At 43.5% G+C, this 12,701-nt stretch overlaps 1 protein-coding gene across 5 annotated transcripts in view; it reads right to left on the minus strand.

Moving 5' to 3' along the window:
• The window catches only part of CCDC186 (coiled-coil domain containing 186), a 224,493-nt gene that overhangs the window by 64,349 nt on the left and 147,443 nt on the right, over positions 1–12,701 (minus strand). For all 5 annotated transcript variants that reach the window (XM_033943150.1, XM_033943154.1, XM_033943149.1 and 2 more), the window contains one exon: positions 9,427–9,682. In XM_033943150.1, coding sequence (XP_033799041.1) covers positions 9,427–9,682 — 256 coding nt within the window. The remainder of the gene's footprint in view (positions 1–9,426; positions 9,683–12,701) is intronic.

Genomic DNA, 12,701 nt, shown 5'->3' on the forward strand with positions numbered 1-12,701 from the left:
GCATCCCACCCTTGCAACTGTCATGACTACAATGCTATGATGGCAGTCTCAAGTAGCAGAGCCCAAACAAAGCAGAATTGTCTTGTTCTAGTATGGCCAGGCAACAGAGGAACTCTACCAGAGGAATTTGTAATACTATTCACCTCTAACATAGGTGAATCTTAACGGATCCCACTCAGGAGCATTCAAGACCTTTCTCCTTTACAGTATAGCAACTACAGCCCCCTTCAGGGTATGCAGGCCAAACCATTTCCTATAGCTGCTTGGATAAAGGCAGGGAGAAAAACTTTAGAGAAGGAAAAGGTTGTCTGTCTACAATGTAGGTCTCTAGAAACTGTGCCTCTGTGTGGCCCTTTCTACCACCAAAGAGAGACATGAACAGTAGTCGATGGCACCTAACATGAGGCTTGCTATTCTGACTCTGTTCTGCATGGGTTCCCTATCACCACCCTTAGGCTACAGGGATGTGCTTTGAAATACCCTATAATGAGTGACTAAATTAGGTGCTCAAATAGCTAGCATAGAAACATGATGTCAGGTAAAGGCCAAATGGCCCATCTAGTCTGCCCATCCACAGTAAGCATTATCTCTTTCTCTCTCTGAGAGACCCCACGTGCCTATCCCAGGCCCTCTTGAATTCAGACACAGTCTCCGTTTCCACCACCTCCTCTGGGAGATTGTTCCATGCATCTACCACCCTTTCCGTAAAAAAGTATTTCCTCAGATTACTCCGGAGCCTATCATCTCTTAACTTCATCCTATGCTCAGGTAAGCATAAATGGGAAATTCTCGGACTGGGAGAAGATGACTAGCGGCGTGCCCCAGGGCTCGGTTCTTGGGCCTATCTTATTCAATATCTTTATAAATGACTTGGAAGAGGAAACAACAAGTATTATAATCAAGTTTGCAGATGACACAAAACTATGTCGGGCAGTTGGCTCACAAAGGGACTGCGAGGATCTCCAGAAGGATCTGAACCAGCTGGAGAAATGGGCGGAAAAGTGGCAGATGAAGTTTAACATAGACAAATGCAAGGTGATGCACCTGGGTAGGAAAAACAAGGAACATGAATATAACATGTTAGGTGTAACATTGGGCAAAAGCGAACAAGAAAGGGACTTGGGGGTACTTATAGACAGGAACCTGAAGCCGTCGGCTCAATGCACGGCGGCGGCAAAGAAAGCAAACAGGATGTTGGGCGTGATAAAGAAGGGGATCACGAGTAGATCAGAGGCCGTCATAATGCCGCTTTACAGAGCAATGGTCAGACCACACTTGGAATACTGTGTCCAACACTGGTCTCCATACCTAAAGAAAGATATAACCCTGCTGGAGAGGGTGCAGAGGCGAGCCACGAAACTAGTAAAAGGTATGGAAAATTTGAGCTACAAAGAACGCCTCGGAAAACTGTGATTGTTCACCCTTGAAAAGAGGAGACTGCGAGGGGATATGATAGAGACTTTTAAAATACTAAAAGGATTTGACAAAATAGACCAAGAAACATTGTTATTCACATTCTCAAAAGTGACACGGACAAGAGGTCATGGACTGAAACTAAGGGGCAGCAGGCCCAGGACAAATGTCAGGAAGTTCTGTTTCGCACAGAGAGTGGTGGAAGCTTGGAATGCTCTCCCGGAGGAGGTGGTGACAGAGACTACCATTCTGGGATTCAAGCGCAAGTTGGATGCACACCTTCTTGCAAATCATATTGAGGGATACAGGTAATCAAGGTCTCCATCAGGCTTGGCCTCCGCGTGCGCGGGTTGCCGGACTAGATGGACCTGGGGTCTGATCCGGTGAAAGCGTTTCTTATGTCCTTATGCCCTCTCAATGCAGAGTTTCCTTTCAAATGAAAGAGGCTTGACTCATGCACACTTATATTATGTAGGTATTTAAACGACTATCATATCTCCTCCCTCCCGCCTTTCCTCCAAAGTATACAGATTAAGATCTTTAAGTCTGTCCCCATACACCTTAACACGAAGACTACACAACATTTTAGCAGCCTTCTTCTGTACAGACTCCATCCTTTTTATATCTTTTTGAATAGAAACATAGAAACATGATGGCAGATAAAGGCAGTCAGTTCCTCTGTGTCAGAAAGGAATACCTCCCTTCTGTGCTAGATCTTTTAAGGCCACAAGCAGGAATGAGGAGATACGTTCTATCAGTATCAGATATATCAGGCAGCCTTTGGAGGAGAAGGAGGTACTAAGATATTGGATTCTCCCCCTACAGCTTTACTGCCTCATATAGTCTACCCAAGAGCTATGCAGAAGTAAAGGGCTAGAAGGGACATTAAACTTCTCCCCCACCCCCCAAGGTTTAAACCCCCTTCTGAAGAGGCAAAACATGCAACACAACTGTGGCTCCTTCCAAAGAGGGAAACAGACCAGAGACTGAACGGGCAAAGGTATGATATGAGTACCTCTCTTTTTTTATTTTAGTTATTTCAAGTTTAAGCTAGTTCAAAACTACTCTGGGATGATTCACTTTAGGGAGCAGAGCCTAGATCAGGGGTGGGCAACTCCGGTCTTCGAGGGCCAGAATCCAATCAGGTTTTCATGATTTCCCCAATGAATATGCATTAAAAGCAGTGCATGCAAATAGATCTCATGCATTTTCTTTGGGGAAATCCTGAAAACCCGATTGGATTCCGGCCCTCGAGGACCAGAGTTGCCCATGTCTGTCCCATATCCAGTTCTGCCAGCAATTCCACCAAGCTCCCCTAGCTAGGATGAAGAGAGAGAGTGAAAAGAATTCTAGAGTTTGCCTCAAAAGGCTAGTCAGTAGGACACTGTAGTTGCACTGGTACTGCCATGCATTTGAGAACAGAAATGCAATCTTTAGAAACTCCCCAAGTGGCTATCAGAGGGAAGGAAAAAAAAGCCACACATGCTTAACCAATACCTATATTTAGTTCAAGTGGCTTTAAAAAGGCTGATAACTTTTTTTTTTAGTACTACAGAACACTCAAATGGGGATCCTCATCCTCTTCCCTTTCTGTCAACCATGTGCTGTGCAGAAACCTAAAACTTGGGTTGTCTGCTACCTCCCAAGCCTAACCAAACACACTGGCCTGCCCTATGAAGCTGTAAAGCAGGGGTGTCCAACCTGAAGCTCAAGGGCTGCATGCAGCCCCATGAAGTATTTTGTACGGCCCTGGTCAAGGGCAATGCAGTGTTTTCCTCTTCTGCCCCTGGGTGTTTACCATCTTGCCAGCTCCCTCCTCTGTCTTGCTGCAGCGTTTGCATGGCCCCAGAAACATTTTTTCAGCCAATGCGGCCCAGGAAAACCAAAAGGTTGGATACCCCTGCTCTAAAGGTCTAAAAGCCCAGCTAGGAAACAAAAATTCATACTAGTGGGACCATGAAACTACCTCCACTTAAAGCACCTGCAATTCCCCCATTCACGCTCTCTGGTGAGTGCAGAGAGTACAAACTCCCAAACAGGCTCAAAATGGCTGTGGATCCCGTGCACATAAGTGCAATTAGCCATGGAGGACTACAGGCTCTCCCAACAAGGCTACACACCTAAATTAGTGAATTGCCCCACCATAGGCTCGATGACCCAAGAGCCCCCATATAGCCATGCTTTCCTGCAGCAGTATCACCTAGCTCCCAATGTGGTCTGGCACGTGGATCTATATTGCTACATCCTCTTCCAGGCATGGTGATAATTGTTTTCCACATCTCTCCCTCCCATAAGAGCTGGCCATGAATAGCATTTCTCTCCACAATGCAAAGGACCTCCTTCCACAGAGGAGAAGAAACCCCTTAAACCTTCATTCTCTCGGTGTTGCTGGTGCAAGCTGCCCTTGAAAGCTCCCCATAGAGCCTCCCTTACTTTTCTTTTGCTTTATTTAACCCTACAAAACACGCACCCTTGAATACAGGAGAAGGGGAGGGGATATCAACCACTCACCCATCACTAGCAGTAGTCCCATAGGACCCCTATAAACTGCAGCCCAACCAAGCTAAAGCCCACAAACTCTGGCTCCTAGAGACTTCTCCCAGCCATGGTTAAAGAGCTAGTAATCATGTCACCAAATAAAGTTTTCAGTTCTCAAGGGGAGGAGACACCTCGCAAGATCAATCAGGAGAAAGATCCACAGACCAATCCTACAGAGCTTTGTGGGTCAGAGGACTCATCCACAGGGATACACATAGAAACATGATGGCAGATAAATGGCCCATTTAGTCTGCCCATTCGCAGTAACCATTATCTCTTTCTCTCTCTGAGAAATCCCACGTGCCTATCCCAGGCCCTCTTGAATTCAGACACAGTCTCTGTTTCAACCACCTCTTCTGGGAGACTGTTCCAAACATCTACCACCCTTTCTGTAAAAAAGTATTTCCTCAGATTACTCCAGAGCCCTCTCATTGCAGAGTTTCCTTTCAAATGAAAGAGGCTCGACTCATGCACATTTATATCATGTAGGTATTTAAACGACTATCATATCTCCCCTCTCCCGCCTTTCCTCCAAAATATACAGATTGAGATCTTTAAGTCTGTCCCCATACGCCTTATCACGAAGACCACACAACATTTTAGTAGCCTTCTTCTGGACAGACTCCATCATTTTTATATCTTTTTGAAGGTGTGGCCTCCAGAATTGTACACAATATTCTAAATGAGGTCTCACCAGAGTCTTATACAGAGGCATCAATACCTCCTTTTTCATATCTTCACCAACTGCTGGAAGGAGAGAAATACTAGCAAGTTCTAGGACTGCACCACCCCTTATACTGGTGGTGATGTCATGAAATGTCAGAATCCTGCGCTTCCCCATCTACTGGTTGGGAAGCAAAACACACTTATCTGGATTGGTCTAGCAAAATCATAAGGAATGGCTCCTATAAAATTGTGCAGCCAAACACTTGCATATCTCTATATATAAAACCCTAAGCGCGCATGCGCTGTTGACAGATTGTTATTCCTGATGCCGTGAGGTGTGCTTCTGTGCCAGTCCTCATGGCACCTGCGCTAGCTGGAGGCGCGTGAGCGTGCAGCTCTTTCAATGGCAGTCAGCTTCAGGCGCATGCGGCTGTGTTTGGCAGTTTGTCGGTCCCCTATTAGTTGCGCCTAGAGGACCGTCAGTAGAGTGGCGGTTGCGGTGGCTGTTTCACAACGGTGGCACCGGCAGTTTGTCCCCTGTTAGTAGCGGCAGGAAAGTGTCTGACAGAGGGCTCCGTTTTGAAGCTGTGGCTCTCACTGAACTGCTAGTTGGCCAGCTCCCTTGCCGGAGTTATTTTTCAGATTACAGGTGCCGCTGCGGCTCCTCTCACGAGCCGCATCTGCGTCAGAGAAGACTTCCGATGCAAGGGATCGTTAGAGGAGCCGCCGCGGCACCTTTAAACTTAAAAATAACTGCCAAGGGAGCCTGCCAGACCACGGGAAGTGTAGGGGGATGGAGAAATCCTGCTGCTGCACAGGGAAATGGAGGGAGAGGGAATGCTGCTTCGGCTTTTGCATAGGGAAGTGGGGGGAGGGAAAAAATGCTGCTGCACAAGGACATGGAGGGGGAGAGAAATGGAGGGGGAGGGAATACTGCTTCGGCTTCTGCACAGGGAAGTGGGAGAGGAGGGAAAAAATGCTGCTGCACAGGGAAATGGAGGGGGAGGGAATGCTGCTTCGGCTTTTGCATAGGGAAGTGGGGGGAGGGAAAAAATGCTGCTGCACAAGGACATGGAGGGGGAGAGAAATGGAGGGGGAGGGAATACTGCTTCGGCTTCTGCACAGGGAAGTGGGGGAGGAGGGAAAAAATGCTGCTGCACAGGGAAATGGAGGGAGAGGGAATGTTGTGGCTGCTGCTCAGGGAAGTAGGGAGGGAGACAGAAAGAAAGGAAGAAAGACACATGGGTAGGGAGAGAGACAGAAAGACAGAGAAACAAAGGGGGCCAGGGAGTGAGACAGACAGAAAGAAAGACAGGGGTAGGGAGAGAGACAGAAAGAAAGGCAGACATATATTCTAGCACCCGTTAATGTAACGGGCTTAAAGACTAGTAAATAGATATGCCAATAACATCATGAACAGGCCTTCCCAGGAGTTTAGTATAGTCTTGGAAGAGTTCATAGATTAAACATACAAATTGAACAGGTGCAAATTTGTGCACTTCTAAAGATAGATCTCGTGTCTATTTTATTAAAACACAGATGTGCTTATGAAACTTTTGTAAAATATAGCTGAAAATAAAAAAATCACTATTTGTCACAATTGCATCATCAGGCCAAATGCAAATCCATATCTTTAATGCAGAACCACCAATATTTCTTATAAATTTTTATAACATTTTTAAAAAATAATTTCACAAGAAATGCTGGATGAGGAGAAATAAAGCAATCATTAGAGACATTTAGCCAAAATGCTCAACTGCCTCTGCAACACTTGTCCATATGTTTTGGTCTTGTGAAAAAACTGACACTTTTGGCAAAAACTTAGTTGAATATTTGTCTAGAATATTTTATCAATGTATTATTGTTAAAATGGAAATACAACTATTTCATAATTTGAAAAAGGGAGGGGTTAACTTGGTTGAAAAAAGCTAATTTGATCATGTTTCCCCATTTCTGTCCAAACTTCACTGGCTTCCAGAAATTTCCAGGGTTCATTTTAAATGCGCCTGCCTAGCTTTTAAGATCCTACACAGCATCCTCCCTCTCTTAATTCCACTATCTTGGAACTCCTCGAGTCCTGATACCACCTTGTCTACCCAAAACTTAACTATCCTTCCCCTCACTAAAAGGTATCCTCTATGCTGAGAAAATTGGGGAAATCTCTCTTCTTCAGAATCACAGGGCTTTGGAATAATCTTACTGCCCCACAACGGAATCTGGGCTCCTTCCAACTACAGTGGAACCTCAGTTTGCAAGTAACCCGGTTTGCGAGTGTTTTGCAAGACGAGCAAAACACTCAGCAAACTTTTGACTTGCAAACCAAGCACTGCCTCGATAAACGAGCACTTACAGCCTAGGAAGCGCCGCTTCGGGGGATTCCTCTTCCGGCCAGCCTTCCATGTTGGGTGCATTCCGCAGGTTAGAGGGCCTCTGTCTGGGCCTGCGCGGCCGGGTGCTGTCCCACCTACGTGTTGCATGTGACGCGCACAGCGTCAATCATCAGCGTTGTGCGTGTAGTGCAGGTAGGGCGACGCTTGGCTGCGTGGGCTCAGGTGGGGGCTCTCCAGCATGCAGGGGGCATCCGACATGGAGGGCTGGCCGGCGGATGGAAGAGGCATCCCTCTGCAGCGGCACTGCGGGGTTCTCCGGCGGCTTGCGGATATTAGAGGCATCCCCCCCCGAAGCGGCACTGTGGGGTTCTTCTTCGGATGACGGACAGAGGAGGCAGACGGAGGAGGCGGCACTGCAGCACCTGGCACCCGACAGGTACAGACCCCGGGTTCTGGAACGAATCGTCGGTGTTGCCACTATTTTCTATAGGGAACTTTGCTTTGATAAATGAGCGTTTTGGATTAAGAGCATGCTCCTGGAACGGAGCATGCTCCTGGAACGGATCATGCTCGTAATCCAAGGTACCACTGTATTCCGAAAGCACCTGAAAACTAGGCTATTCACAAAAATGTAATGCTCTCTTCCCCCCTATACCCAACCTCCAAGCCCATTATGCTGTTCCTTCCTATATTAAGCTCTTGTAAACCATGCCGAGCTCTATAATTATGGAGAGGACGCGGTATATAAACTTAAGATTTAGTTTAGTCTACTTCTCCTTTCAAAGAAATGTATACTGGTCCATTGGAGAACTCAAGATCCTCCTACAATGAGACAGTAGAATTATATTAATTTTTAAAACTTGAAAGAACAGATGGGATGGTGGATCTTTTATCAGACTTATGTCTCCTGTTTGGGATGTTGTTGCCCAAGAACACATCATTTATTTTTAAATTTGTAACAACTGAGCATTTGGGTTGGAGAGGTTATGGGTTATACTAGTAGTATCTGGAGGGGGGCTAGAAAAGGGAAGAAGGGAGAGAATTTTTATATGTAAAATCATTCCACAATACCATGACTGAAGTGAAGGAACAATGCTAGTAGTCATGGGCTGTGAAGGAAGAGTATAGTGGAAGGGGAGAAGGGAGAGGTAATCTTCTAAAAGGCCACATAGGATATATAAGAAATTAATGTTTTGGTGTTTCATACTGTGAATTTAGTTGAGTGCATTAAGGAAGTATATTATTGTTTGACTCTGATTGTATGTGGTTTAATTCAATTAAAGGCTGGTGCTGGGCAGCTTTGCACGGTCTGTGTCCCATGTGTGGTGATTTGGTGTGGGATGGGCTGGGGAGGGCATCAATGGGAACTCCACTATCTTGGAACAGGAGGATGTTGCTGGCCCGTCTTGTGGAAGATAATCCTGCGGGTGGGATAGTTGGATAGGCTGGAGAGAGCTTGGACGGCAACTTCAGCATTTGGAGCCTAGGACAATGCCAGGTAGACTTTGCAGTCTGTTTTCCAGGCATATCAAAGAAGAGACAAGTTCATTTAATCATGAATTCTTGATGGGTATGACTGGTGGGCAGACTGGATGGATCGTTCAGGTCTTTATCTGCCGTCATTTACTATTTAAAAAATGCACAGTATAATCACATCTTAAGTTGCCATGACGTATTTGATATTACCATGTTTTGTAGTCTCATACCACAATATCCATCCATGTCTACCTATTTTATAAATTCCTGTGTCTGCATGTAAGATAGGGTTTTATGCACAAAATGAGGCTTATAAAACCACCCAAAACAGAGAGAGAGAAATAAACTGACCTGACAAGATTTCTATCTGATAGAGGCTAACAGTGTTTATAGCAAGAATGTTAATTCCCCACAGCTCTACACGTATACTCAGATCATCTTCTCAAAATCTATTGGCTGTACCTTCTCTAAAAATAATAGGTACACGAAGATCTGACATGTTCTCTGTAATTGGTCCTCAATGGTGGAACTCCCTGCCACAACACATTAAAAACGAAAAAGATATCCTTTCTTTTAAAAAATCCTTAAAACGCACCTTTTTAAAGATGCTTTTAACATTTAAAATTCTTCTGACTTTTACGATATTTTTAAACTTTTAACTACCCTGCTTCCTTTTGTTTTTCCCTTATTTGTTTTTCTTGATATAACAGATGTAACTTTTTATCCCCCCTTCCCTTCCAACTAAAGTCTGTCCTGTCTTAATTTAATGCTCATGAATTGTATATTTTTATAATCTTACCATATTTTTAATTATGTACATCGCTTTGTAATCAGATTTAGCGATTCATCAAATACTAATAAACCTTGAACCTTGAAACCTTTAATCGCCCCATTTCTCCAACATTTCATGAGACTTCCTACCAGATAATTATCAGGAGCCAAGAGAGCCTTAAAACCACTAAACATATACATATATAATAACTACAACCTTGCATGCTCTCACCAGGTCAGTATTAGCATGCTTCAGATGTTCCAGCTGACTCTGTAACTCCCGTTCGCTGTAGCTGAGTTTATCAAGTTGCATCTGCAAGGTATTAGTTTCAGATTGAATCTGGGCATTTTTGCTGCTCAGCTTTTCGGTAAATCCCAGAAGCTCAGATTCCCTTTTCCGACTACCTTCAATGTCTTTCTGTAAATCTGTAATCAGGGAGTTTAGGCTGTCCACTTCTTCCTTCAAGTTTCCAATTTCTTGCTCAGCCCTGGCAAAGCAAAAAGCTGCTTTATTATCATTCAAGACAGGCAAAAGGACTATAATACTGTTGAGAAATAAAATCTGAAGATTCTCTGACACAGAATTATTGACCACCATTATCTCTTTAAATTCTGCAAGGGAAGAAAAGAAAAACATGCAACCTTAAGTAATGCACTTGGCATAATAGGTAACAGCTGGAAATTTCTACCAGTCATCCTAAAGATTTTCTCTTGTTTAATGATCAGCCATCCTATGTTTATAAAGGAAAATTTCCACTTTAGCCAATTAAGTTAGGGAGGTTTGAAATAGGCCATCACCACCATCTACCTTGATAATTCTGAAAAGTTAAATGATGCTGCTCTCAAAAAGTTTGGGACAATCAGCCCTAGAATCCCTCTCTGACCTCAATTTTTGGTCTTGGTTTCTGTCTACCAAAATAAACTCTGATACTTACCCATGAATACGAGTCAATTTGATATAACAATGGAAAAAACAATACCAGGAGAAAATCAAATGAGCATACAGGAGTGGCCTAGTGGTTAGAAACAGAGAAGCCCAGTTCAAATCTTGCTGTTACTCCTTGTTATCTGGGTCAAATTCCTTAACCCTCCACTGCTTAGGAGTTTTTATCACTAAAGCTTAGTGCGCACTAATGGTTATTAGTGCATGTTAAATGCTGCATATCCTATTTTAAATCTATGAGCCATGTGGTACCATGTACTAATGTCCATTAGTGCATGCTAAGCCTTAGTAAAAGGGCCATTTGGATGGTGAGCCCTCTAAGGACAGGGAAATACTAGAGTACCTCAATGTAACTCACTTTGAACTACTAGTGAAAAAGGTGTGAACTAAATCCTAATTAAAAAAAATAAATACACACTATTAAATTCTTGGGTAAAGGAGAGGAAGCAATGTCAGCGCTCAAAATGGCTACCTGAAATAAGAGCTCTGACTGGGCTCAGCTAAAATGAGCAATTATCTTCTCGAGCAGGTTAATTTGGGCATTATTTTAAAGTCAATTGGAGACATGTGGAGGGGCATTTTCAAAACACATGTCTAAGTCCGATTTGCACATATGACATGTGAGAACTGGCAGCAGCCATTCAGGGAATGGCTCAGGCAGCTGGGAGGAGGAAGAGTCTGCGTCCCTCCAGGTTATCTATTTTGAGGAAGGGGAGGGATGGCAGAGACGGGAGAGGAGGGTCACTTGATAGCAGGGGAGAATGGGCATCTCTCCTGCTGCAGAGGGGGTGGCGGTGAGGATTTTAGGGCAGCAGGAGAGTGTGGGCATCTCTCCCACTGCGGGGGAGGGGGTGTCCTTTGACGCTGCTGCAGGGAAGGGATGTTGTGATGCAGTGGAGAGAATGGGCATCTCTCCCACTGCATCACAACACAGGGGCTTTCTAGCAGTCTCTGACACTGACCTGCACACCTGGACCAGTCAATTATTTTTGTTGCCAAATGCTGATACTGCTTTTTGAAAATGGCTCGGCATTTTAAGAATCCACTGGAGGGCACATTTCAATGTTGAACAGCCCATTTGCATGTCAGCGTCAGAGACTGCTAGAAACCTCACTAAAGACAGAGATAATCTGTTTTGATAATCTGCCGTTAAACTGCGTACAGGCTAAACCACCGGAAAGTAGTTTAGCAACGGTGTTAAAGTTTTGAGATCTGGGCCTCAATTCTCAGCACTTTCTCCCTTGCTGCTTCTCACACTCAATCCCCAGTCCTAGCTCTCTCTCCTTTCTGCTTAGTCCTCTCTCATCCTTCCCAACTTGTCCATGGATTTTGTTTCTATATGCAATCTAAGAATCACTGGAACGATCTTTAGAGCTCTAGCAAGTGTAGACAGATCACAGACAAAACATCCAAATGTGCTTGGACACAAAAACCAACTGAATAGACCTACTGTTTTTCTCTTTTTAACCTTTTCCTATCATAATACATTTTATGTTACGCTGGTTCCAATCGTAATTATTTTAGCAAAGTTTTATATTATTCACCATTATCATTTACAGCTATTGTAAACATAATGTAAATAAGTCATAAGTCTGTAAATTCAAATATTTTGTGTTCCTGGCTTTTTATTAGTATGGGACATACGATGTCAACGACATTTTTGGAATGTCCCGTCATCCAGGACATACGATAGGAAAAGGTTAAAGCATACAGAACTAATCACAGTCATACTAGCACAGATTACCGAACAATGGCTCAGAAAACCGCAGATGGGCCACTTGTCATGTCAAGACACAATTACTACCTAATCGTCCGATTAAGTCAAAGCAATGAAAACCCAGCTCCACAGGTGTCTGAAGATGCTGTTTGTGCCTTTCTGCTTTTCATACAAAGCTAGCCAACAAGAACAAAGAGAAAACTACAATTTGAAAAATAGGCTGGATGTTAATTTAAATCAATTAAAAATAGAGAATATAGAATGGAAAGATCATTGGCGGTACAGAATGGAAAGTATAAAAATTTTATTAAAATATGGGAGCCATTAACATCTTTTTGTCATGATTAAATGCCATTTTTCTATTAATTATACACCACTTAATGTTGGGTGGGGGGAGGGTTACATTTATATTTATAGGACATAATGATAAGATGTTCAAGTGGTCTAATTAATAGTGTTTATTATGAATTTTTGTACACATGATGAAAGTTTAAAAAAAAAGAGAATTAGAGCAAAGACTGACTACTAATTGCACCTCACCTTGATCTATCAATCAAAATGTAAGTCAAATATAAAATCAGTCCCATACCACCCCCGCACCCAAGTTTGTTAAATTCAGTAGCAATAGGATTTTATATTTTAAAATTTGAGTTTTGCATTTCAGATTCTCAACAAGTATCAAACCAATACAATCACAATTCATAACATATATGAAAAAGAGTGCAACAATAACAAATGCCTCCCCCCATTCCCATTACTATCCTCAAAGAAACCACCCCTCACCTCCCAAAATATCTCATATTCCACTGCTATCTCAGCCTAGGTTCTTATGGCCTTCTCTGACAAT

Source organism: Geotrypetes seraphini, chromosome 4, assembly GCF_902459505.1.
Source record: "Geotrypetes seraphini chromosome 4, aGeoSer1.1, whole genome shotgun sequence".
Classification (NCBI taxonomy): domain Eukaryota; kingdom Metazoa; phylum Chordata; class Amphibia; order Gymnophiona; family Dermophiidae; genus Geotrypetes; species Geotrypetes seraphini.